The sequence below is a fragment of the Caretta caretta genome, chromosome 17, assembly GCF_965140235.1.
Source record: "Caretta caretta isolate rCarCar2 chromosome 17, rCarCar1.hap1, whole genome shotgun sequence".
In the NCBI taxonomy this organism is placed as follows: Eukaryota; Metazoa; Chordata; order Testudines; family Cheloniidae; genus Caretta; species Caretta caretta.
The window spans coordinates 5,238,225-5,260,953 of NC_134222.1; the positions used below are offsets into that span (position 1 = coordinate 5,238,225).

General features: G+C 43.1%; 2 protein-coding genes across 3 annotated transcripts; both read left to right on the plus strand.

Annotated features, from left to right (window-relative positions):
* The first annotated feature begins 540 nt into the window (after nucleotides 1-540).
* Nucleotides 541-11,407, plus strand: PRR11 (proline rich 11). 2 transcript variants are annotated; one of them, XM_048823582.2, is made up of 10 exons: nucleotides 541-656; nucleotides 2,976-3,090; nucleotides 3,573-3,720; nucleotides 4,456-4,578; nucleotides 6,292-6,438; nucleotides 6,575-6,670; nucleotides 8,772-8,884; nucleotides 9,006-9,065; nucleotides 9,151-9,247; nucleotides 10,310-11,407. In XM_048823582.2, the coding sequence occupies exons 2-10, from the start codon at nucleotides 2,981-2,983 to the stop codon at nucleotides 10,376-10,378; spliced, it is 963 nt and encodes a 320-aa protein (XP_048679539.1). In that variant the 5' UTR covers nucleotides 541-656; nucleotides 2,976-2,980; the 3' UTR covers nucleotides 10,379-11,407. The 2 variants fall into 2 exon arrangements, with proteins under 2 accessions (XP_048679539.1, XP_048679538.1); XM_048823581.2 differs by having other exon boundaries at nucleotides 543-656; nucleotides 6,205-6,438.
* A 717-nt stretch (nucleotides 11,408-12,124) lies between these two features.
* On the plus strand, nucleotides 12,125-22,136 carry SMG8 (SMG8 nonsense mediated mRNA decay factor). Its single transcript, XM_048823575.2, has 4 exons — nucleotides 12,125-13,845; nucleotides 15,519-15,664; nucleotides 17,157-18,032; nucleotides 20,424-22,136. The coding sequence occupies exons 1-4, from the start codon at nucleotides 12,153-12,155 to the stop codon at nucleotides 20,619-20,621; spliced, it is 2,913 nt and encodes a 970-aa protein (XP_048679532.2). The 5' UTR covers nucleotides 12,125-12,152; the 3' UTR covers nucleotides 20,622-22,136.
* Nucleotides 22,137-22,729: the final 593 nt, after the last annotated feature.

Genomic DNA, 22,729 nt, shown 5'->3' on the forward strand with positions numbered 1-22,729 from the left:
TGACACAGACCCGCTCCCATTGGTCGGGGAAGGACGTAAACCCTGCTTATGACACGGATGCGGCCGTTGGTTGGAAGAAAAACTGCACCATGTGATTGGTTAGGAAAGGAGAGCCGCGAATTATGACTGGCTGAGAGTGGACTGCAATTGTGATTGGCTGAGATTGGAGCTATACTAATAGTGATGGATAATTGGATAGAAGGGTTTCCACTGTTTTCTGATTGGTCTATTGCAGGGGGGGCGAGGAAACTATGCCTCTTTTTCGTTTATCTTGTCCACTTCTCTCTTATTGGCTTCTCCCCTCCCACTTTTTAATCTGATTGGTCTTTTGTAAAACAAACAAGCTGGCAAACTGATTGGTTGAGCTGACACCCTTCCAACCAATCGTGAGACAGCTTTCCTTCGTGTGGCGAAGGATGTGCTGATGGCAGATGAGAGCTATGCTGGGATTGGTTTTTCTCCCCTCCCCCTCCTGATCACGTACACTCTTGGCGTCGACTGGCTGGACCTGAATTCGCTGTAACCAATCAGAGCTTGGATAGCTCCGGCGGGTGTCGGGCTCCGTGGGCGGCAGAAGAGAGCGGGGCTGCGATTGGCTTTGGGTGGCTGGTGTAGCGATTTTGAATCGCAGGGAGGTTGCTCGGGCCGATGAGCCGGTAAGTAAGGGAAAGAGGGGGCGAGCCGAGTGGCTGGGGTGACTGGTGACTCCCCACCCGGGGAGCACAGAGGGGCGGGTCGGCTGAGGCCAGGCCACCCCACCCGAGGGTGGGGGTGCAGAGAGAGAGGGGGGGGCATCTCTCCTCTGGGTGCGGGTGCAAGGGTGAGTCGCGAAGGGGGTCAGGGGTTCTGGGGAGGGGGCCTGTGGGGAAAGCGTGAGGGCTTTGCGGGGGCTCCCAGAGTGATGCATGCCCTGCTAGGCTGGGGGGCATCCTGCCGCGGGGAGGCAGTGCAGTCTAGGGTCCCAGTCTCAGGGCCCTGCCCGGGGTGCTGGGTACGGACACAGGAGAACGGCAGAGTTACGAGCTGGCCAGTCAACCACACACACCTCATTGGGAACCAGACGTACACAACCAGGCAGCAGCAGAGACCCCGCCCCCTCCAAAAAAAAAAAAAAAAAACCCAAAAACCAGCAGCAGCAAATACAGTACTGTACTGTGCTAATCGTAAACTACTAAAAAGTAAAGGGAAAGCAGCATTTTTCTTCTGCATTGTAAAGTTTGAAAGCTGCATTAAGTCAACAGTCAGCTTTAAACATTTGAAAGAACCACCATAACGTTTTGTTCAGGGTTACGAACAAGCTCCATTCCCGAGGTGTTCATCGCCCTGAGGTTCTACTGCACATAGTAAGACACGGAGCTTGCGCCTAACTAGGCAAGAGGGACAAAGGGTGGGAGAACAGAAGGATTTTGTTCCCATTTTACAGCTGGAAAAATTGAACCCAGTGCAAGCACCAGTCTGGCATCCTAACCACAATAAAATTCTTCTCTAACGAAGTTGAGAGGAGAATGGCTGCCACGTGAATAGAGTCAAACTAGCTGTAATAATAGCCATGGTACTGTGGGACTTCTTACTGCAAAGGGTCCCAAATTGCTTTGCGGATCCCCACGCATACACTAGACCCATGTCCATTTCACTCTAATGATGAGAATGCACATTAGTGAGTAGCAAATGAGTGAACAAACATTATTTTTTTAAATGAGAGACAATGCTTCACTGAATACCTACTGTTCATTTGAGATTGTGATTTAATTTTAACTCTGATACAACCTAAAAATGCATCCGATGAAGTGAGCTGTAGCTCACGTAAGCTTATGCTCAAATAAATTTGTTAGTGTCTAAGGTGCCACAAGTACTCCTTTTTGCGAATACAGACTAACACAGCTGCTACTTTGAAACCTAAAAATAATTACAGTGCATTTTGTAAAGGGAATAGATTCTTTGTTATGAGGCCTGACTACAGCTCTCTACTCTTAAACTGATCAGTGTGGAGAGATGGCTGTTTGCATAGGGATTATTGGATATGCAAATTACTAAGGTTTTTCTTTGAGTGCTTGCTCATGTCCATTCCATATTAGGTGTGTATGCTCAACACATGCATCGGTTCTGGAAGTTTTTCCCTCAGCAGTATCCGTAGGGGGCCAGGTCTGGCGCCCCCTGGAGTGGTGTCCACATGGTGTGGTATAAGGGGTGCCGCCAGCTCCCCCCACCCTCAGTTCCTCCTTGCTGCCAGTCACGGTGCTGGAACTTCTGCTGCTTCGGCGAGCATTGTTTCGTTCTCTGTTCTTGCAAACTTTGAAAACCTGTAATATAGGTGTATATAGTTAGTAGTTTTCTTAGTTACCTTTAAGTAGCAGTTCTCGAACTCTTCGTTAGTCCTGGACAGGACCAAGCCGGGGTTCGGGGCATGCCAACCCAGGCCCAATGCCTTCCTACTGTCATAGTCAGGGAGCCTGATGTACGTGTTCCCTCCGATTCCACTCATCACCAGGGTCCTGGCAAAGATCAAAACAGACAAAGGGGAGCCTTGGAGCAAGTGGTACATTTTACATAGGTCCTGGATATATTATTTTTCCATATCTTGTGCAGAATTATATGATGATTTCCTCTACCAAATATATGATTTTGTCCTCTCTTCCCAATATCCCTTATAAAAAATTCCACCATATTCACTCACATGGGGTGGTTTAAAATGGGAGAGATTAAAATGTCAGTTTCAACGTCATTCTATCAGCTGTCTTAACATGTACAAACTCTGTCCAGGTGATCACAGGAATACTTTAAAGGAGGTATTAATTTTTTCATGCGTCTAAGCATTACTTCTATTAAAACAAGACAATTCCAAATATCTTGAAGTGGGATTATTCACATGCATCCCTTCTTTTTTTCACCTTTTTGTGGCAGCTCTGCTCTTTAATAAAAGCACGATTATACACTCTTGTAGAGTGATTTAACTGCTCTTGAACTTGGCTCCCTAGAAATAATGGCAAAGTATAAGCAACGCCGGCGGAAGCTGCGGGCCCGTGCAAAACTTCTAATGAACAAGAAGGGAGATGTCAGTAAACTGCAGTGCTTGAATCCTCTCCCTCAAAGGTGAGCTCACATTACATTTAGTGTTCTCATTAACCCAATTCTCATAGGTCCATTGCTAGTTCCAAAAAGTATACTGAAGCACAGAAATTGGAGATGGAGGAGACTCGTTGAGTCCCATCTACTTCATGGCCTGGCTGCTGCAGAATTGTTCCCTCTTGTACATCTTCCAGTGTCCTTCCTATCCAATCTAATTTTAAATGCCTCAGAAAATTGGGCTTGGAAAAGAGTTATCACAAAATCTCAGTAGTTGGAGCCTGAAAAAACCTGTTGAGAAGATCTTATTCTTTTGTCAGGACAGGAATGTTCCCTACAGTGTAACACAAATTTTCCTACCATCCCCTTCCCTTGCATTGATGTTTACTCCAAACTCATCTGTTACATTGACACTTCTAAATGACCAACAGACTGACCACAGTTACATTTTTGTATGGCTAAAATGATTTACTTACTTGTAAAGATACATTTGAAATTTTCTTCCACAGGTTATTGGATGGTCTTCCTCCAAATCCTCCCCACAGCCAAAGTAGCACTTTCTGGCCATTAGCCGTCCCAAGTGTAAAGGATGCAGTAAGGCCCTTGGCAATGACAGCATCGTCTTTGTACTGGTGGTGCCAGAACAGTGTTGCACAGGTATGTTTTCTAAATCTCTATTTCTGCCTGTCTGAGATTACCATAGCACTCTGTGCATGTGTACTGCACCTAACTCCAAAATTAAGGTGAAAATTCAATTGTAGCTATTGGAGAATCTATGTCTAGTGAAAGGTTTGGAAGGAATTATTAAGGTTCAAATGGGAGGTATCTGCTGGGGGAATAGGTATGGTAAAAATGCCCAAAATTAAGGTGACATTGAGATTGTATGTGAAGTTGGAGACTTTATTGCAATATCTGGAGGATTTGCAATGACCTAGGACCCAGCTTGCAACTCTTAATAGCCTAGAAGATATGAGTGCATGATCCTGATGGGTCGGACCAAAAACATACTGTAGAATTCAAAGTTAAAATGGGAAACTTTATTGAGAATCTGCAGGACCACACCTTTCCAAAGAAATGTGGCCCATCCTTCAGTTTCTCGTGGTCTACCCGTTTGCAGCCCCCTGCAACATTCAAAATTAGCAAATAATAAGATGAGATCTGAATGTAGAATGTCTGCTTTTCTGGTGTACTCTGACCAAAGGATGGGAAAGGGAAAAAATTAGACCAGATTTGAAATGGCCTATCCATGTTGTTTCATGCCACTGAATACAATCAGAAGAGTTTCCACTGACTTTCGGTGTGAGTTGTGCTCCCAAGTCCCTTAGGTGCTTTTGATATTTCACCCATTGTGTTTAACTCAGAAAATAGTCCTGGTTTCTTTGTGATGCTTAGAGTTTTGAAGTAATCAAAGACACCATATTTCCTTCACGACTCTACCTGCGGCAACTGAACATGCTGAAGCAACAGGTGGAAAAGCTGGAAATTGAATTTTCCAGACTACAAGGAGTGATCCAGGTCAGTCACGTGTTAGTCCCGTTAGCAGTGTGATTTTTCTCATATTTGCTAAGCTGGTGGTTTTCAATCTGGGGGTCCACAGACTATTCCTAAGATTTCCAAAGGGGTTCAAGTCTCCATTCAAAACTTCTTAGGGCTCCACAAAAAGGTTGAATAATACTGGCTTAAGCATTTAAAGATCTGTGGTCAGTGATGGAGACTAAAAGACCCGCTCAAACAGGTTGAATAAGGCCCTGATCTGGCAATGGGACTCTGTGTGCCAAATGATTATACACAGAGCAAAGCATTGTTAACTACACAAAGTGCCCAAACTGGAAAAAATAGAGTAATGTTTTGCTCCATCTCTCCATCTTCCAATGACTGAAGATGGTGTTTGCGACAATGGTAGGTAAAATATTTTTAGAAATAAATTTTTTTGTTAAAGATCTTCACTGTTTTGGCTATAATGGTTGTTAGTAATTTTCCAAAGTAAAAGATGCTGTTGAAATGAAAGCTGCAGCCTTGCAACTTGCTCCATTCAGAAACCACTATGTCTATATAGAGACCCTCTCCCCCAAATTTAGGGGGCTTCAGGGAATTGCTGAAATGGAAGAAGTTGCAGGAGTGTGGTCTGAATCACTGGTCAAACTTTTCTGCCTTTTAAAAAATTCTCCAGCCCATAACATTCCCTAACGACAGAGGAACTGTTATTATTATGGCCTAAATATGTCCTCCGATGATGTTTAGTAGAATATAATGGGGTCAGACACTACATATAAACAAAAGTAGGGAATGCTCTCTAAGTTTTGATGATCAAATTAATTTAGACAATGAAGTTTGTGCCCACCAGTCACAGAGGTGCTTTTGAAAATCCCACCCCTAATATAGAATAGAATTGCTAGAGAAATGTATAAATTCAGGTTTGAAAATTATAGGGCCCATCTTTTATTTCTTTAGCTCAGTGGATCTCAAACTTATTTGATCAGGCCCCCCTTTTTTTGTATCTGTAGTCATTTCCCCTCCCCTTCCCCCCAAAGTATATATACCACCACCCAGCTCTGCAGGCAGAGCAGAGAGCAGTGGCTGGGTGCCCAGCTCTGAAGCACAATAGCAGCAGACTTAGTGCCCCATTGCCACCCTTAGTTCTGCGCTGCTGCTGCTGCTACCCTGGGGCTCCCCACCACCACTAGGTGAGGAACTGGCGGGGGGTTGAGCACAGGCTGCCTCCCGGTGAGATATTGAGCCGGGGCGGAAAGAGACCCCGGGTGGCAGTGCTCTGGCTGTCGACTTTATCCCCGCCTCCTGGGTGTACACAGCCCCTCTGCACGAGCACCTGCCACCTGGGGCTGACACCAGAGCTCTTCAAAAAAAGAAAAGCACGCTGGTTTGAGAACCACTGCTTTAGCTCCTTTCATTGCAAATCACTTCACGTTCCCTACGCATACAGCATCACTGAAATGCTGCCACCCTGAGGCTGGAAGGCAGGACTTAGCCGGCTGGATGATCACTCCAATAGCAGGCACATCGTGGGCCTGGCATCCTGGATCACCAAAAGTTATGAATTCCATTCCCTAAACATTCCTATTCTTTAAACAGTTAATTTAATATTCTATATTTTGTCTTTTTTTTTCTTCTTCTTCTTCTCAGATAAGTGGGACTGTTGTTAGTTCCTCAGAAAACTCTCCTTGTCAAAGGTGTAATAAACCGTTACTAGCTGTTCCTGTCTGTGCACAGATCGGCTTGGCAGACCCAGTATCCCTGCCTTCTGCAGGAGTGCTGCAACCTGCATCTGCCCCCCCTCCTCCACCTCCGCTTCCTCCACCACCACCACCACCTGCACCTATAGTACTCAAAAGGGGCAACAGCACAAAAGCACTTCAGGTAGGGAGTAAAAGGATTATTGTATTTCTTCAGTTGGTCTTTGATGGATTTTGGTATATAGTGCGGGAAATGTGTCTTATGAGAACCATGCAATTTGTTGATTTTACCCTTCGTTCCAACTTCCCCTTGTTTTCAGGCTACATCAGTAAAAGATGGGCCCATACAAATAACTCTCAAGGATCTCCTGAATGTGAAACTAAAGAACACACAGAATTACACAAAAACAAACCAGGTAAACCAAAGGACATGTATAACTGGATAGTGGTGTTCTGGGGCAAATCCTGCCAGCTATCAAACCAATGTCTTCCAATGTGTATTGGCAGGAGCCTCATGCAGCAGTTGTAGAAACCCTCTATGCTGGGTAGCCCAGCACCATAGGGGGTCTGTGCACACTGGGGATCTGAGTGCAGGATTAATGGTTCTGCTGAGCAGATACAGTAACTCCTTTGCTTTGGTGTGGAGAAAGATTGCTCTCCGTGCATGCTCCAATTGGTTGGACTGTGCACTATACCCAGGATTTGTGTCTTGAAGTTCTGTTCTAACAAAATAATTCCTGGTTCCCCAGGACCATATCAAAAATGCTTGCCACTAATGGCTAGGGCCCTACAAATTCTCGGCCATGAAAAACACATCACGGACCGTGAAATCTGGTCTTTTGTGTGCTTTTACCCTGTACTATATAGATTTCATGGGGGAGACCAGTGTTGCTCAAATTTGAAGTCCTGACCCAAAAGGGTGTTGAAGGGGGTCACAAGATTATTTTTGGGGGGTTGTGGTATTGCCACCCTTACTTCTGCACTGCCTTCAGAGCTAGGCAGCCAGAGAGCGGTGGCTGTTGCCCGGGTGCCCAGCTCTGAAGGCAGCGCCCCGCCAGCAGCGCAGAGGTAAGGGTGGCAATACCATACCATGTCACTCTTACTTCTACGTTGCTGCTGGTGGCCGCGCTGCCTTCAGAGCTGGGCTCCCAGCCAGCAGCCACCGCTCTCCAGCTGCCCAGCTCTGATGGCAGCGCTGCTGCCAGCAGCAACGTAGAAGTAAAGGTAGCAGTACGGCAACCCCCCCTACAATAACCTTACAGCCTCCCACACACTCCTTTTTGGATCAGGACCCCTACAATTACAACACTGTGTGAAATTTCAGATTTAAATAGCTGAAATAATGAAATTTATGATTTTTAAAATCCTATGACCATGAAATTGACCAAAATGGATTGTGAATTTGGCATGGCCCTACTAATGGCTTACTAAACAAACATTTGCTAAGTCAAGAAATCTATATTGTTGTTCAGCTTCAGGTGGTGTACAGCTGTAGATCTAATGAAATCAGTGGCGGTTAGGTGCCTAAATACCTTTGAGAATCTGGGTTGTAGAGACCAGAATCATATTCCTGATCTTTCTTGACTTCTGCAAAACTTCTCTTATTCTCATTTAGAGCCATGCATCGAATTTTTCAGGCCACAGTTTTAACCAAGGCTAGTGCCTGTACTCTGGTTAGCTGAAAAATTGCATTTGACAGTTAAACTCTCAAACATTCTCCTAAAAACAAACTTAAGCACCACCTATTATTCCTGCCTCAAGGAATATTCCATTGAAGTGCTGAATATATGCGATGCCCTTTGATCTTTTCCAGCTCATGTCTGTGATGTTTGTTTTAAATCATTTATGCATTCATATTCTTTCTTTGCTTATATAGTTTAGTTCTAGACAACACATTTTGGGGTAATGATGATAAATCCAATTCATAAAGTAGTTCAATGACTATATTACGAGAGATTTTAGATTTCAGCTAATAATCATAGTTATCCAATCTATATAAACCTTCAGTGCTGTCTGCAAACATTGGAGGAAATCCATCCCTTATGTAGAGTTCATTCAGAAACTTCAGTGAGCTCACACCAAAGTTGAATTAGGATTAATCAGTTGATGAGCCCAATCTCCAAATCCGCAGTAAGATATGTGAGTAAATATTGTTATCCTAACTTTGCAGAGGGGAATTTGAGGTAGAGTGGTTAAGTGATTTGCCCCATGGCCACAGAGAGAGCCACGGTCAATGCATGGTGTGTTCCTTTTTAGTTTAGGGTAATAGCATCCAGCATTCCTGTAGCTTTATGAATTTTAACCATGTATGGATATTTTTGCTTGTACAGTGTGTACATAGGAGTCTTCTATAAAATGGCTATTTTTGTCCACGGTACGTTAAATCTTAATGACTCAAAACAGTTGATGAGCCACAGTGCACTAAAAACATGCAGGGTATAAATATTAAATAGATTGTATGTTCTGTGGGGTGTTTTAAAATGTATTTTTGATAATATTTTTATTTTTTAATTTTAGGCAGGATCACCAATGAAGAAGCACAGGGCATTAATTACAGTCTCAGATTTACAAAGCATTAATCTGAGACCTAAATCCAAGCTCCTACAAGCTCCCAATACAAACCTCCTAATGTAAGGAACTTTCTACATTCTTTGATGTCAAACAGGGAAAAGATGGTATATGTTCAGAATAATCATCATCGATAGTCCTTGAAAAATATGTTGGTTTTAACGTTTTGTTGTTTTTTATCAGCACTCCCAGCAAAAATCAAATAGACCTTCGAAAACATCTTAAGAAAGTCAATATTCAGAGGTAACTTCGTTTCCGTTTTCTTTTGTTTTTTAACTAATCAGAAATCTAAGAATAATGCCCCTTTCAATTTTTATGATCTCTTCAGGAGTCCTGGTGGAACTCCATTAACTAACAAAGAGAACATGGAAACTGGCACAGGATTGACTCCAATAATGACACAGGCACTGAGGCGCAAATTTCAGGTAAGACTTTGAGTTTAAGTCGGTTTCTTGTTGCATAAAGTTTGGTCGGAGTTTTAAAAGCCCAGTATAAGATATTGCTCCAAAATATTATTTATCTAGCTCTAGAGCTTGGCAGTGGGAGGTGAAAGCTCTTGGTGTGCCTCATGCAGCTGAGCCCATAATTACTACTACTTATAATAGTGACACTTATCTCTAATAAAACTTTCCCCCATAGATCTTAGTGGTTTATAAAGGAGGGTCATTATTCCCATTTTACAGATGAGAAAACAGCCATAGAAAGGTGATGTGACTTGACCAAAATCAACCAGCAGGTCATGGGCAGAGCTGGGAGTTGAAGCCAGCTGATACCCAGACCACAGAAGACTGATACCCAGTCTACTGCCTTGTGCTACCTACCACTTAGTTAATATATGTTCAGTACTTTGAGAATGTAAAGAATGCTAGAAGTGCTAAATATTATTTGTAGCATACAAAACAAACTTGAATCTTGGAGTTTAATTCAAAGCAAAACCTAGTGCTCAATTAGATGCACAGCAGCAGCATTACAGAATTCTTCATAAATATGGCCCCAGCATCCTCCTACATGTGGGGAAAACTCTTGCAGAGTCTCCCCCTGTGTTCCCTTCTCCCTTAGAGTTCTTTTCTATTAGGATTTTAAATTTAGGAGGAGGAACTGAGGTGATAATGGTTGGATGGCACTTCTATAACTTTGATTCCAAACATTTGGGGCTCACGTGAAGTGGAGCTCATTTAAAGTGCTGCTTTCCAGATGTCTCTGAGGCTCAGTGGTTGCAGGAGTACAGCCCACAAGTGGGAATATGCAGAGGTTCTCCAAGACTATGACTATCATGGTGGTAAGCAGCTTTTTGGGCACCAAAAAACAATAAGCTAAAAATATGACTGCTGCTGACACTGGAAAAAAACCTGATTAAAAATGTTATACATGTTAGGAATCCTCTTAGGCTAGATGTTCACTTACACTTAGGATGCAATGAATAAGAATTACCCACTATGTAATTTGTTACTGAAATCTAAATTCTAACTTGGTTCTTATTTTAACAGATGGCTCACCCAAAGACTCCCTCTCCAGCTCGGTTACATACTGCAAGCAGCTTTGAAGAACAGAACTAGACCTGTGCTGCTATATTTTTATGTCAGTTGAGGGTCAGGTTGCTACTTGTCTAATCCCAATTTTATATCACTGGGGAGTAAAGAGTTTGTTATTTTAAGTAAGTTTAGCACACATAAAAAGTGCCATTTTGATGGTCCTCAAGAGGGAAGTCTTCTATCCACAGAAGGAATAGCCTTCCCCAGAATGTCCTAATGTGCCTCAATCTTCACACTGGGGTACCTCTTCAAAGGATGAGAAGAGAATGAGGTCTTTTTGGTCCTTTTGAACATTGACTTCTGAAATTTCCAAAAAGTGTTGTCTTTTTGTGATAGAGATGCATATGTACTTGGAAGTAATTTAAATTTAATGTTGTTTGTCTTACATTTTTTTTAAAGATGATTTTGGCAATATTTGTAATGTTAGAGGGAAAAAATTCAAAAGAGGGAAGTAATTTAAGACTCCAATGTTTCCAGTAACAAATAGGTTTGCAAAAGTTTTATAAACAATAGATATGTGGCTCAATAAGAAAGTATTATTACTGTTTTCCAGCATGTACCATTTTGGCTTGTCTTTACATTAACATACCCAATTTGAGACAACACTGTTTAGTGCCAGGGGACTGGAAGTGAGGAACTCCTAAGTTCCTAACTCTCCCACTGACTTGCTGTGTGACCTTGGGCGTGGTCACTAAATGTGTTTCAATTTCCCCATCTGCAAAGTTTGGCTTATGATACTGACCTCACAGGAAAGTTGTGATAATTAACTAATAATATTAATGAAATGCTTCAAAATGGAAAGCTCAGAGGTCCTAACTGGTGTTATAGGAATGGAATGAACAGGCTTGGTTCCTAAACAAATACATAGTTACTATAAGTCACCTTAAACTCCTACTGCCAGTATCCAGTCTTGTTTATTATAATTATTACATGTTTACACTGCATATTTTCCACCAGTGATTACACATTTCCTATTGTACTAACTTGAAACTACACCACTAAAATAGCCCTGATCATTCTTTTTATATGTAAAAATAAACATGAATGTTGACAGGCTGGAGTTTATTTCCTGTTAATTGAATGTGCAAACATAGGTGCTAGAACTAGGAGTGCTGCAGCACCCCCTGGCTTGAAGTGGTTTCCAGTATATGCAGGGTTTACAGTTTGGTTTAATGGCTCTCAGCACTCTCACTATAAAAATTGTTCCAGCACCCTTGTATGCAAAGTTTCAAGGGGGAAGGAGCTGGAACAAGTGGAAATGCCCCTAGAATTCCTTGGCTTCTGCAAGTTGCAGTGGAAAGATCCATCAGACCCCTTGCTCAGTTCCATAGCCTAGAAAGGTCACCCCACTTTTCCTTGGAAGGGCTTCAGTACTAATCAATTGTTTGCAGGATGGTTTTAGAAGTTGGGCTCCTGCGGGTACATATTTCCTCTGGGTTGTGGGTGATTTGAAGGAGAGTTGCTGGGTGCAAATCTCCTGGCATAGTCTCTCTCCTCGTGGTGTTGCTGTTTGATTGGGGATAACCAATCGGCTCCCTGAACGACGTCTTCCCTACTTTCCCCCATCTTTTTCCCTTCCCTTGGCACCCACCCAACCTAGCAACCCACGTGGCTCAGGAAGCAGAGTCTGAGGGCAAGGGGAGGGCAGCTGCGCTCCGCCCGCTCAGCAGCGCCCAGAGTTGTGAGCATGCGCAGGAGCACCATCGGCGTCTCGACTTACCGCGCATGCCCCGCTGTGGCGCATGCCCAGTAGCTCCGGAGGCAGTGTGGCCTATTGGGGCGGCGCGCTGCCGCGGCGATGACCGTGCCGGTGAGCCTGCGGGAGCTGCTGCTGGCTGGGGGCGGCGGCGGCGGCGGCGGCGCGAGCGCCCCGGTCCCCGCCCCCGCGGAGGAGGAGGCGGCGGTGTGCGTGGTGGGCATCTTCGGCAAGACGGCCCTGCAGCTGAGCTCCGAGAAGGCGGCGCTGGTGAGCACCGTGTGCGACCGGCAGGTCTTCCCCCTCTTCCAGCGGGAGGGCGCGGGGCCGGGCGGGGCCGAGCCCGGGGCCGGCGGGGAGCCCGGGGCCGGAGAGGAGGAGGCCGCCGCCCAGGACTACAACCTGCTGCAGGCCTATTACAGCCAGGAGAGCAAGGTGCTGTACCTGGTGCTCACCTCCATCTGCGACACCCCCCAGCTGCTGCAGGCCTGCAGGGACCTCAGCGCCGGGGACGCCAGGGTGCCGGGGCTCGGCCACCCGCCTGGCGCCCCGCTGCCCCACGCCGAGGCCCATGAGTTCTGGAAGCACCAGGAGAAACTGCACTGCCTGAGCCTCCTCTACCTCTTCTCCGTCTGCCACATCCTGCTGATGGTGCACCCCACCTGCTCCTTCGACATCACCTATGACCGTGTCTTCAGGGCCCTGGATGGGCTGAGGCAGAAGGTGCTGCCCTCCCTCAAGGCTGCCATCAAGGACTGCCCGGTTGGCAAGGAGTGGAAGCTCAACTGCAGACCGTGCCCACCCCGCCTCCTCTTCCTCTTCCAGCTTAATGGGGCCCTGAAGGTGGACCCCCCACCGGGCAGGGGGCAAGATCTCTGTGGCCAGCTGGAGAAGCCCCCACCCAAGAAGCATTCACCCAAGAGGAGGTTGCAGCATGCCCTAGAGGACCAGATCTACCGCATCTTCCGTAAGAGTCGGGTGCTGACCAACCAGAGCATCAACTGCCTTTTCACTGTGCCTGCTAACCAGGCCTTTGTCTACATTGTAGCTGGTGGGGCCCAGGATGGAGAGGACCCAGTGGCCATGCTGCTGGAGCAGCTTAGGGGCAACTGCACAATGAAAGAGACTGATTCCTTGCTGGCACCCACCTTGGCGGGGCCCAGGAGATATCAGATGATGAGACATGGCAGGCAGCAGCTGTCCTTCCATGTTGAGAGTAGCAGTAGCAGCTCCAGCTCCTCTGGGCAGTTAGTGGACTGCACCCTCAAGGAGTTCCTGTGGCAGCATGTGGAGCTGGTGCTAAGTAAGAAAGGCTTCGATGATAGTGTGGGGAGAAACCCTCAGCCCTCTCACTTTGAGCTTCCCACATATCAGAAGTGGATTGCTGCAGCTCAGAAATTGTATGAAGTTGCCATTGAGGGGAAAGATGATGACCCAGCTTCCCCCACTGGGGAACTGACCTCCAAAATCATGGGAAGCATCAAAGTCTTGGAGGCGTACCTAGATATAGACACCAAGTTTTCTGAAAACCGTTGCCAAAAGGCTCTCCCCATGGCCCACAGTGCCTACCAGTCAAACCTGCCCCACAACTACACTATGACAGTTCATAAGAATCAGCTAGCCCAAGCCTTGCGTGTGTACAGCCAGCATGCCCGGGGACCAGCCTTTCACAAGTATGCCATGCAACTTCATGAAGACTGTTACAAGTTCTGGAGCAACGGGCATCAGCTGTGTGAGGAGCGAAGTTTAACTGATCAGCACTGTGTACATAAATTTCACTTACTCCCCAAATCAGGTAACTAAGCTCAGTTGTGTTAGGATCCTTTTGTAGTTTACAAGTTTTAAGCCATAGGAAAACATTTTATCTGACTGGCCACTGAATTTTAAAACTGGCTTTATTTTAAAATAAATACTATTAAGTACAGTAAATCATAGACTCTAAAAATAAGTCTTGTGACTAATGTTAATGTTATGAAAAGTGAAGGAATGAGGGGTTTAGATTCCATTTCTCTGTTTATTGAAGGAATAGTTATAGCAAAGGCCGTGTTGCCTAATCCTGATTGGGAGTTAACACTCCCAGGAATTGAAAATAGTTGAGTTTCCATGGTCTGTTCAGTCCTTGCTGTCTGTGCAGAGACTGCCAGTTGTGGTGGTGGTTTATGCAATATGTATTCGTGGGCTGGGACCACCAAACTCATTTCATAGAGGACAAAAAACAGTAATCAGATGGTGGAAACAGGTGTATTAGAACTAGTAATCTACAGGTTAAAGGCTCCATACCCTATTCTCAGTCATCACTTTCCCCCCAAGTATAACTTTGATTTAAAACCTCCCCCCAAACTAATTGCTACTTGGTGTGAATAAGGGTTGCAGGATTGGACTCATTAATTATTTGGGTTCTCTTCATGCCAGTTGGACATATGTTTCCTGCTAGGAAGGATGTAAGAAAGATGGTTTCCTAGGGAGGTGTAAACACTATTTTAAAGTAGAGCCATACTGTGCAAGGAATAGAACTTTCAAGGAATATATATAAATAGCCAGAAGAACCATTTGTCCTTTCAAGCAAGATCTGGTAAGTATCATAGTTGAGGCCTAGCTGCACCTTTGAACCTGTCTGAGTGCATCGCCTCCTGTTAATTCTCTTGCCTTCACCTGGTGAAAGGACAACATAATTTTCACACTCTGAGATCTGGTCATTGGGCTACAGCATCCTGTGTGCCACCCAGGATTACTCTGCAAGCCTGACTGGTAAACACAGTGACTCAAAACAGCCATTCAAAACAATGTATTGTTTTATCTTAACAGTAGAACAAGGCATATCGAGAAAAAAGGATTTCAACAAAATAAAAGGTCTATGTGCATATTTGCCTTACCTAAAGGCTTAGGTAGTCCTAGTTTATTCCTGAGCCCTTTGGCTCTAGGGATTGGGGTTCAGTCTACTCCCCAGCAGTCTTTGCCTCATTTTTTCCTGTCCTTCAGAGACCATCTTCTTATCCATCCAAACTTCATTGTTCGAGTTTCCTCTGCTTGGATCCCCCTATGGGGACTCCCAAGCCAGATTGTTGAAATCAGCTTGGTCAGAGGTAAAATTTAAACTAAATGATAGTTGCATTGTCTTTTAAGTAATGATAAATGGGGGACTATCTATCCTCTGCTTGAATTAACCCCTTGCAGTCATATAGCAAACACAATATCAATCAAATGGGTGGGACATAAATTATTACATAGCAGCTCCACATCCTGCACAATAATCAATTGGCAAGAAAGGCAGCTCAGTGTGTACAAAGGGCCTTTGTAACTAGTTGTATAACAAACACAGGGAAGGGGAAGTTGCATGGTAAATTGGCAATTTTGGAAAGTAATCGGGGTGGGGAGGGAGCGTGAGGGATCATTGAAGATAGCTAAATTATACAGGTAGCTCTCCAGATGGGGTGAAGCAAACTCCAATTAATCTTGTTACTTTTTCAGGGGAAAAACCAGAGCCAGATAGAAACCCTCCAGTGTTGTATCACAACAGCCGGGCTCGCTCCACTGGTGCCTGTAACTGTGGGAGGAAACAAGCACCCCGGGATGATCCCTTTGATATCAAAGCTGCCAATTATGACTTCTATCAGGTAATCATTAGCTTTCCATTTTTGCTTCAAAAGGAAATATTATTTATTAAGCCATAGCTATGCTTGTGCTGTACAAACAAGGCACAGCTTATCCTAAAGAGTCCAAAGAAAAAGTTAAGAGGTGACTTGATTGTGGTCTATAAGTGTCTATGGGGGGGGGAAGAGAAAAAGTGATTGAATGCGGAAGCTAGCCAAATTCAGACTAGAAATAAGGTGCACATTTTTAATAGCAAAGGTAATTAACCATTGGAGTAATTTGCCTGGAGATGTGGTGGATCCTCTGTCACTTGACGTTTGTAAATCAAGACTGGATATCTTTCTAAATACATGTTTTATCGTTTTAACAGAAGTTATGGGCTTGATGCAGGAATTACTGGGTAAGATTCTGTGGCCTCTGTTATGCGGGAGGTGATGCTAGATGATCATAACGGGTCCTTTCAAAATCGGAGCCTAGGTCTGAGACAGACAAAACAGTGCAGACACAACTAGTACTTAGTGTTCCAATAAGAGTTAGAGCTGGCATGGGAGTACTGCACTGCCTTTTTTAAAATGGTCTTTGTGTTAGTTTGTTTTAAGGAGGGATTTGATGGAAGAAAAGTGAGTCCTCTGACCCCAAGGAGAGAGAGACCTAAGTGAAAAGGGGGCATGGGAGAGAGCCTAAAACTCCCTTCTGTGTAAATATTACCTTTTTCTTATCCTGCTCCTGTAAGACCCAAACAGCTTACTCCTATTGCCTTAACAGCAGTTGAGTACTCAGTACCTTGCAGGATCAGACCCAAGCCATCTGAATAGCTTGGTGAACAACCTATTCATTTTCCATGAAAGCAGTAAAGTATGGGCTTTTCTACAATTACAGATTTACACCACTTTGACTATACTAGGATAGTTAAAGCAGTACAATTCCCTACCTTCTAGTTAGGGGTTCAGCAATAATAGTATTGGTTTTGGTTTTTTTGCCAGAAGCTGGGAATGAGCGACAGGGGTTGGATCACTTAATGATTACCTGTTCTGTTCATTCCCTCTGGGGCACCTGGCACTGGCCACTGTCGGAAGACCAGATACTGGGCTAGATGGACCTTTGGTCTGACCCAGTAGGGCCATTGTTATGTTCTTACAGTATCAAGGTGCTTATATTGGTGTAGCTTATAAGGGAAGGTGTAAGGCACCTTTATACCAATATAACTTTATCCTCACTAGGGAGTGCACTGATTTTTAACTGGTTATGTAGAAAATCATACCCCTAACCAAAATAGTTATAGTAGTACAAAAACAGTGTGTGGACGTGTGCATAGTGTCTGTAGTTCATGCAGAAGTGCACTGGTTCCCACTTCACCAAAAGAGAGCTTCTAAATATTTGCTTGAGGCCAAGTTGCATTGATTTGTTAATACTATAGCTTATTATATTAAACTGCATTCAGTTAGTTTTGTGATTCAGAGCTATGTGAACATTGAGACTACAGATGACAAGTTAACTGTGTTCCATCTTTCACAGCTGCTGGAAGAGAAATGTTGTGGGAAACTGGATCACATCAACTTCCCAATATTTCAGCCGAGTACACCTGATCCAGCACCAGCCAAGAATGAGACCTCACCTGCCCCTCCAGAAGGAGAAGCTGAGAAACTTAAAGAAAAAGAGCCTCAAACCCAGGGAGAAAGCACCAGCCTGAGCTTAGCCCTTAGTTTGGGTCAATCGACGGATAGCCTGGGCACCTACCCAGCTGATCCTCAAGGTGGAGGAGACAATGCAGAGACTCATGGGCAAGCATCAGAGTCTAAAAGCGAGAAGAGGCCAAGCTTGGTAGATCGGCAGGCATCCACTGTTGAGTATCTTCCTGGCATGCTCCATTCTAATTGCCCTAAGGGGCTTCTTCCCAAATTCTCTAGCTGGTCACTGGTCAAACTTGGCCCTGCTAAGGCTTATAACTTTCACACAGGCTTAGACCAACAGGGCTTCATACCAGGAACAAACTACTTAATGCCTTGGGACATTGTCATCAGGACAAGAGCTGAAGATGAGGGAGATCTGGACACTAATTCCTGGCCTGCTCCTAATAAAGCTGTTCCTGGCAAACGAAGTGCAGTTGTAATGGGAAGAGGAAGGCGGAGAGACGACATAGCACGAGCCTTCGTTGGATTTGAATATGAAGACGCCCGTGGTCGAAGGTTCATGTGTTCAGGGCCGGAGAAAGTCATGAAGGTGATGGGAAGTGGGCCAAAAGAATCAGCTATAAAAGCCCTTAATTCTGATATGCCCTTATACATCCTCTCATCAACTCAAGGACGAGGACTTAAACCATATTATGCTCAGTTTATAAGACTCTTTGTTGTGGTGCCAGATGCTCCACTGCAGATAATACTGACACCTCAGGTAAGAAATTAAAAATAGAATCTAGCTATTTGTAAGTGACTGTAGGAACTGCAAAATGTAACTCTAAAAAGTGTATTAAGAACACTTATTGTGGGACAAAAAGACACACAAAGGAATGTAGGATCCTTCATTGTTGCAGAGGGTAAGAGTAGATAATCCAAGAATTTCCTTTCAACCTGAACCAGGATTTAATTAATGTTCTTTAGGTCAATCCAAATTGGTACTGGCCAAAAATTATTGGATTGTTGCCACCAAACCCATTTCACATAGGCCAGTTTTAGTTCAGAAATTCTCAACAGACAGACGACATATAAACCACCACCTCATTGGGAATGCTCCTTGATATGTTCAGCCAAGGACTGAATGGGGCATGCCATGTCTCTTCTCATTCTTTAGGGAGAGTCCTCACAGATCAGGTTTGAGTACAGTGGTGGTGTGGGGAAGTTTGCTGTGTAGTTGCAAATGCTGTACGTGTTCTGTAAACAAATATTTCTTGAGTCTCCAAGGCTGTTGTGACTTTAGCATTTGTCAGCCTAACTTTCTTCTTAATACACATTTTATCACAGATGACATAGTAGGGTTCCAATAGGTTGAAAAGACATTTTAAATAATATGCCACAGAAAATGCACCAGAATAATCTTTTTTTAAAAAGAACTGCTGAGCATTGGGAACATAAGAATTAAAAATTAAAATGTCTTCACAGAAAAATGGTAATTCATGGCGAAGATGGATTTTTATCTTCAATTCTTCTCTGAACTCGGGACAGAGAATCTGTAGAATGAAAAAGATGTAATTTTCATGTATTTCTAGATGCTGAGAAAAGGAGATTGATATTTGAAATTGATATGTGTGCCACTTCTTTTTTTTTTTTAAAGTAATGAAATATGAACAAAATGTGTTTTCCAGTAGTACGCTGTCCTGGAATAATCTTACCATTTATATAGCACTTTGTAAAATACGGCAAAAAAATTTCATTTGTTGGTACCTAAAGTAAATAATACAGCATCACTGAAATGCAGCCAGCACACAGTATGTTTATATCAGTTGTGGGGAGAAACAATCTACTTCCCTAAAGTGCTCTGGGATCATTCATATACCCATGTTGAAAAGAGATGAAATCAAACAGGAACAGAAAAGTGCTACCAGAATGCTCTTGGGAATGGGAAGCCTATCTTATATGAGGAGACGAAAAGGTGTCTTGTTCAGCCTAGCAAAATTAAGGCCGAGAGGAAATATGATTTCTCTCGAAAATGCATTGGGCGTGGGCATCAGGGATGGAGAAGAGCTATTTGAGAGCTGTAGTTTGGAAATTTACAGGGTGTCTGATCAGAGGAGTGAGGTCCTAGAACAGCCTTCCAATAGGAGTAATGGGGGCAAACAACCTATCTAATATTAAGATGGAACTTGCTAAGTTTAAGAATGGGATTGTATGACTGATTTGCCTGTGATAGCAAGGGACTGGACTCAGTGTCTCCAGAGGTCCCTTCCAGTGCTGTATTCCTACAAAGCAAACGTAACCTGTTTTAGAGAAGACCTTAAAGACCCACATACTAAATTGTTTTTTGATTTGCAAGTTCAAGCAGCAGGAGCAATGATTAAAGCTACACACAGCGGTGAAAAGGCACCAATTATATACACAAAATGCAGTAACTTCACTTCAGTGTTAAGATAGTTTTGCAGCCTACCCTTTCAGACTCGCATTTAACTTCCATGTGTTTTGCCTGTGTATGAACTGCACAATCAGGCCCTAATGGTGGTATTTCAAAATTCCCCTTTAGGGGCAAATGTGGATGAAGTGGCAAGGAAAAAGCTAAATCAGCTAGTGATACTGATATCCATAAGTGATATGATTTCTAAGGCCCTTGTCCACCATGTGAAAATCTAATATGCTGAAGGAAACAATTGCACCACATCAGTTCTTGACCTGGTTAAGACACCGCTCGGTCTTCTAGTGCAGTTGATACCAAACAATATTGTAAGTGCTCTTGAATCATGCTACAGTCCTGAAAAATCCAAGGTGGAAGAACAATTTGAGTCACAGTTGAAACAGTTTAATCTTGTCTGCACTACACAGATGCAACTGGATACCTAAATGTAGATTTTCTTTAAATTTTTTTTTGTAGTGTGAGACAGGGCCTTAGTGATCTGATGCCAAATCTGCTATCTTAAATTCAGCGTCTTGATCACACTGGGGTTTGAGACTTTTCCTTTCTGGAAAGAACAGCATTTAAACGCCGTCTTCTAGAAATGCGCTAAAGAGGCTTCAAACCTCATTTTAGTAGAGGCTTATTAGACCAGTGTGGATTTAGTTATTTGAGAGGGCTTTATTCCAATAGTTTGATTTTATCTTTTAAAGCACTTAACATATTTCCTACTCTGTTGTTTTTCAGGTTCAACCAGGACCTCCACCTTGCCCTACATTTTACCCTGAGAAACAGGAAATAACCCTCCCGCCTGACGGACTGTGGGTGCTGCGATTCCCTTACGCTTATGTGACAGAACGTGGACCTTGTTTTCCTCCTAAAGAAAACCAGCAGTTAATGAGTTATAAGGTTGTTCGAGGAATACTAAAAGCCATTACACAATAAGAATTATTTTGGTACATTGGTCCTGGTTTACGGTGACATTTTTTCTCAATCCAAATTATGGATTTTGATTCCTAACTGTTGATACTTAAACAGTAATCACTGCTTGGTATAGTGAAACCACTGCATGTAAAGTGAATAGGGTCCAGATTCAGAATAAAGATCTGAGAATCAAAGTGGAGAAAGGAACATGGCAACTTTCTCTGTTTACCTATTCAGTTTTCATATGTAGAAACCATCGACTTTTAATTTATCTTTATTGTCTGAGCCTGTGTCCCTACATGTTTTGATGAGTCAGCTGTGTGTCCCTAATTACATATTTAGGAATTTACATTAAAATTACCCCTGCTTGGAATCAAGCTGTTTACTTGTCAGATGAAGACAGTGAGAAGAGAACCTTTTTCTGTCTCTATAACCTGGCTTTTTAAATCAAAAATATGGACTCTTATTGTGTTATCAAACTTTGTATTTGAGTTTTTAAAATGTAATTACAGATATCTTTTGTCATTTTTGGATTTGTCCTCTCAATTCCATCAGAGCCAGGAACCCTGTTCATTCAGGTCAGAAATATTTTTAAAAAGCAAATTAAAAATATGTCTACATTCGTGGATCATACAACCAGATCTTGTTTTTGAAAATTATCTATCCAGTGCCATAGCTGTGGCTATAAGAAATCGGCTCCTACAACTAAGTCAAGGTTAGGTGTGCTTTAAAAAAAACAAACAAAAAAAAGACAAAATACTGACAACTGAAACCCATTCTAAAACAAGTTTAAAAATTAAACAATCAAACAAAAAAGCCCTAGTAACATATATCAAAGGGTTAGAATTTCTCCCAGTTTGCACTACTAGGGCAGTTAAAGCACAGTATGGGAATTGTGATACGTGAGTTCTTTTCCCTTCTAATTATTTGTCATGTTAAGTCAATTACTCAAATGTCTGCCTCATTTTCTAAACTATAAGATGCGAATAATACCTCCCTCGCTCTTTGAGGGCTGCTGTGTGACTTAATGCATGAAAATTTAGAAAGTGCTTTAAGATCCTGGAGCAGAAAACTTAAGGAGTCAGATTACTAAATTGTTCGTGCTTCTTCATATGGTGATTGAATAGAGAAACATCAGTGAGAGGAGAAGAATTTGCATACACAAACTGAAATGTTTAGACTGTTATTGGAAGAAGAGGAAAATTCAGCTGGAACTCAAAACAGCTGGAAACAATTGATGGTGTTTGTAAAATGCCTGTACAAATATCATATGTGAAAGGCGCTTGTGGAGTATAACACTTAGGTACAAGAATACAGTTGTAGAGAGATTAGAGCAGCTGGCCCACTAGAAGGCTCTTCTGCCTCAAATAACTCTGAAATGAATGGCTTGGTTTTCAGAGTGTCAATCTCATATTCAGATTGTGTATATGCTGTCATTGATCATAAATTACTGAATGTTAAAGAAAGGTAATCTGTTTCATTTGAGGAAAAAAGTGGAGTGGAAATATCTTATCAAGGATAAAATGGTGCAGATTATGTTGTCTCTGGAATAACTGTTTACGGAGATTTTGACATAATTGATAAATTCATAAATGATCAGTATGGGAAGACTGGGTTTAATGCAGTTTTACGCACATGAAATGGCCAAATGCAGCTTGCTTCCAAGTCAAGCAAAAGAACAATACTAAACTCTTAATTTCCTATCCCGTCTCCATTAATTTTAAATGTCTAATTGTCTGAAGTCTATCAGACTTTTGGATCTTTATCTCAGTTTTGGCCTCAGTATGTGGAAAAGTTTGCCTCTAACCTCTTTTAGGGGGTGTGAGAACTGGTGCACTTAAACTCCAGGCTGAATTGAAGATTATGATAATGTAATAGGCACTGTAGGTCTCCCTCTATAAAACAAGCAAAACATTACACAAATTCCTGGGTTTATGGTGTTTATTGATCACACCTGAACTATCAGTCACATTGGTACTGTCCTTCAAAAAGGAAAGTTTGACAGATTATTTTTGTTGATCCCAGAAACCATTCTTGCAATAATCTTTTAAATATGATTTTGTTTTAGATGGGGTTTTATAGTGCTGGTTACTAAACATCCCTAGTGCTTTCCAGAAGAATATGGGTTT

Coding starts and splice junctions, on each gene's coding strand:
- PRR11 (XM_048823581.2), top strand. CDS start 2,981: ATGGCAAAGTATAAGCAACGCCGGCGGAAGCTGCGGGCCCGTGCAAAA. Junction 6,671..8,771: donor ATTACACAAAAACAAACCAG/GTAAACCAAAGG, acceptor TTTTAATTTTAG/GCAGGATCACCAATGAAGAA. Junction 8,885..9,005: donor CCCAATACAAACCTCCTAAT/GTAAGGAACTTT, acceptor GTTTTTTATCAG/CACTCCCAGCAAAAATCAAA.
- SMG8 (XM_048823575.2), top strand. CDS start 12,153: ATGACCGTGCCGGTGAGCCTGCGGGAGCTGCTGCTGGCTGGGGGCGGC. Junction 13,846..15,518: donor TCACTTACTCCCCAAATCAG/GTAACTAAGCTC, acceptor TTACTTTTTCAG/GGGAAAAACCAGAGCCAGAT. Junction 18,033..20,423: donor AGATAATACTGACACCTCAG/GTAAGAAATTAA, acceptor GTTGTTTTTCAG/GTTCAACCAGGACCTCCACC.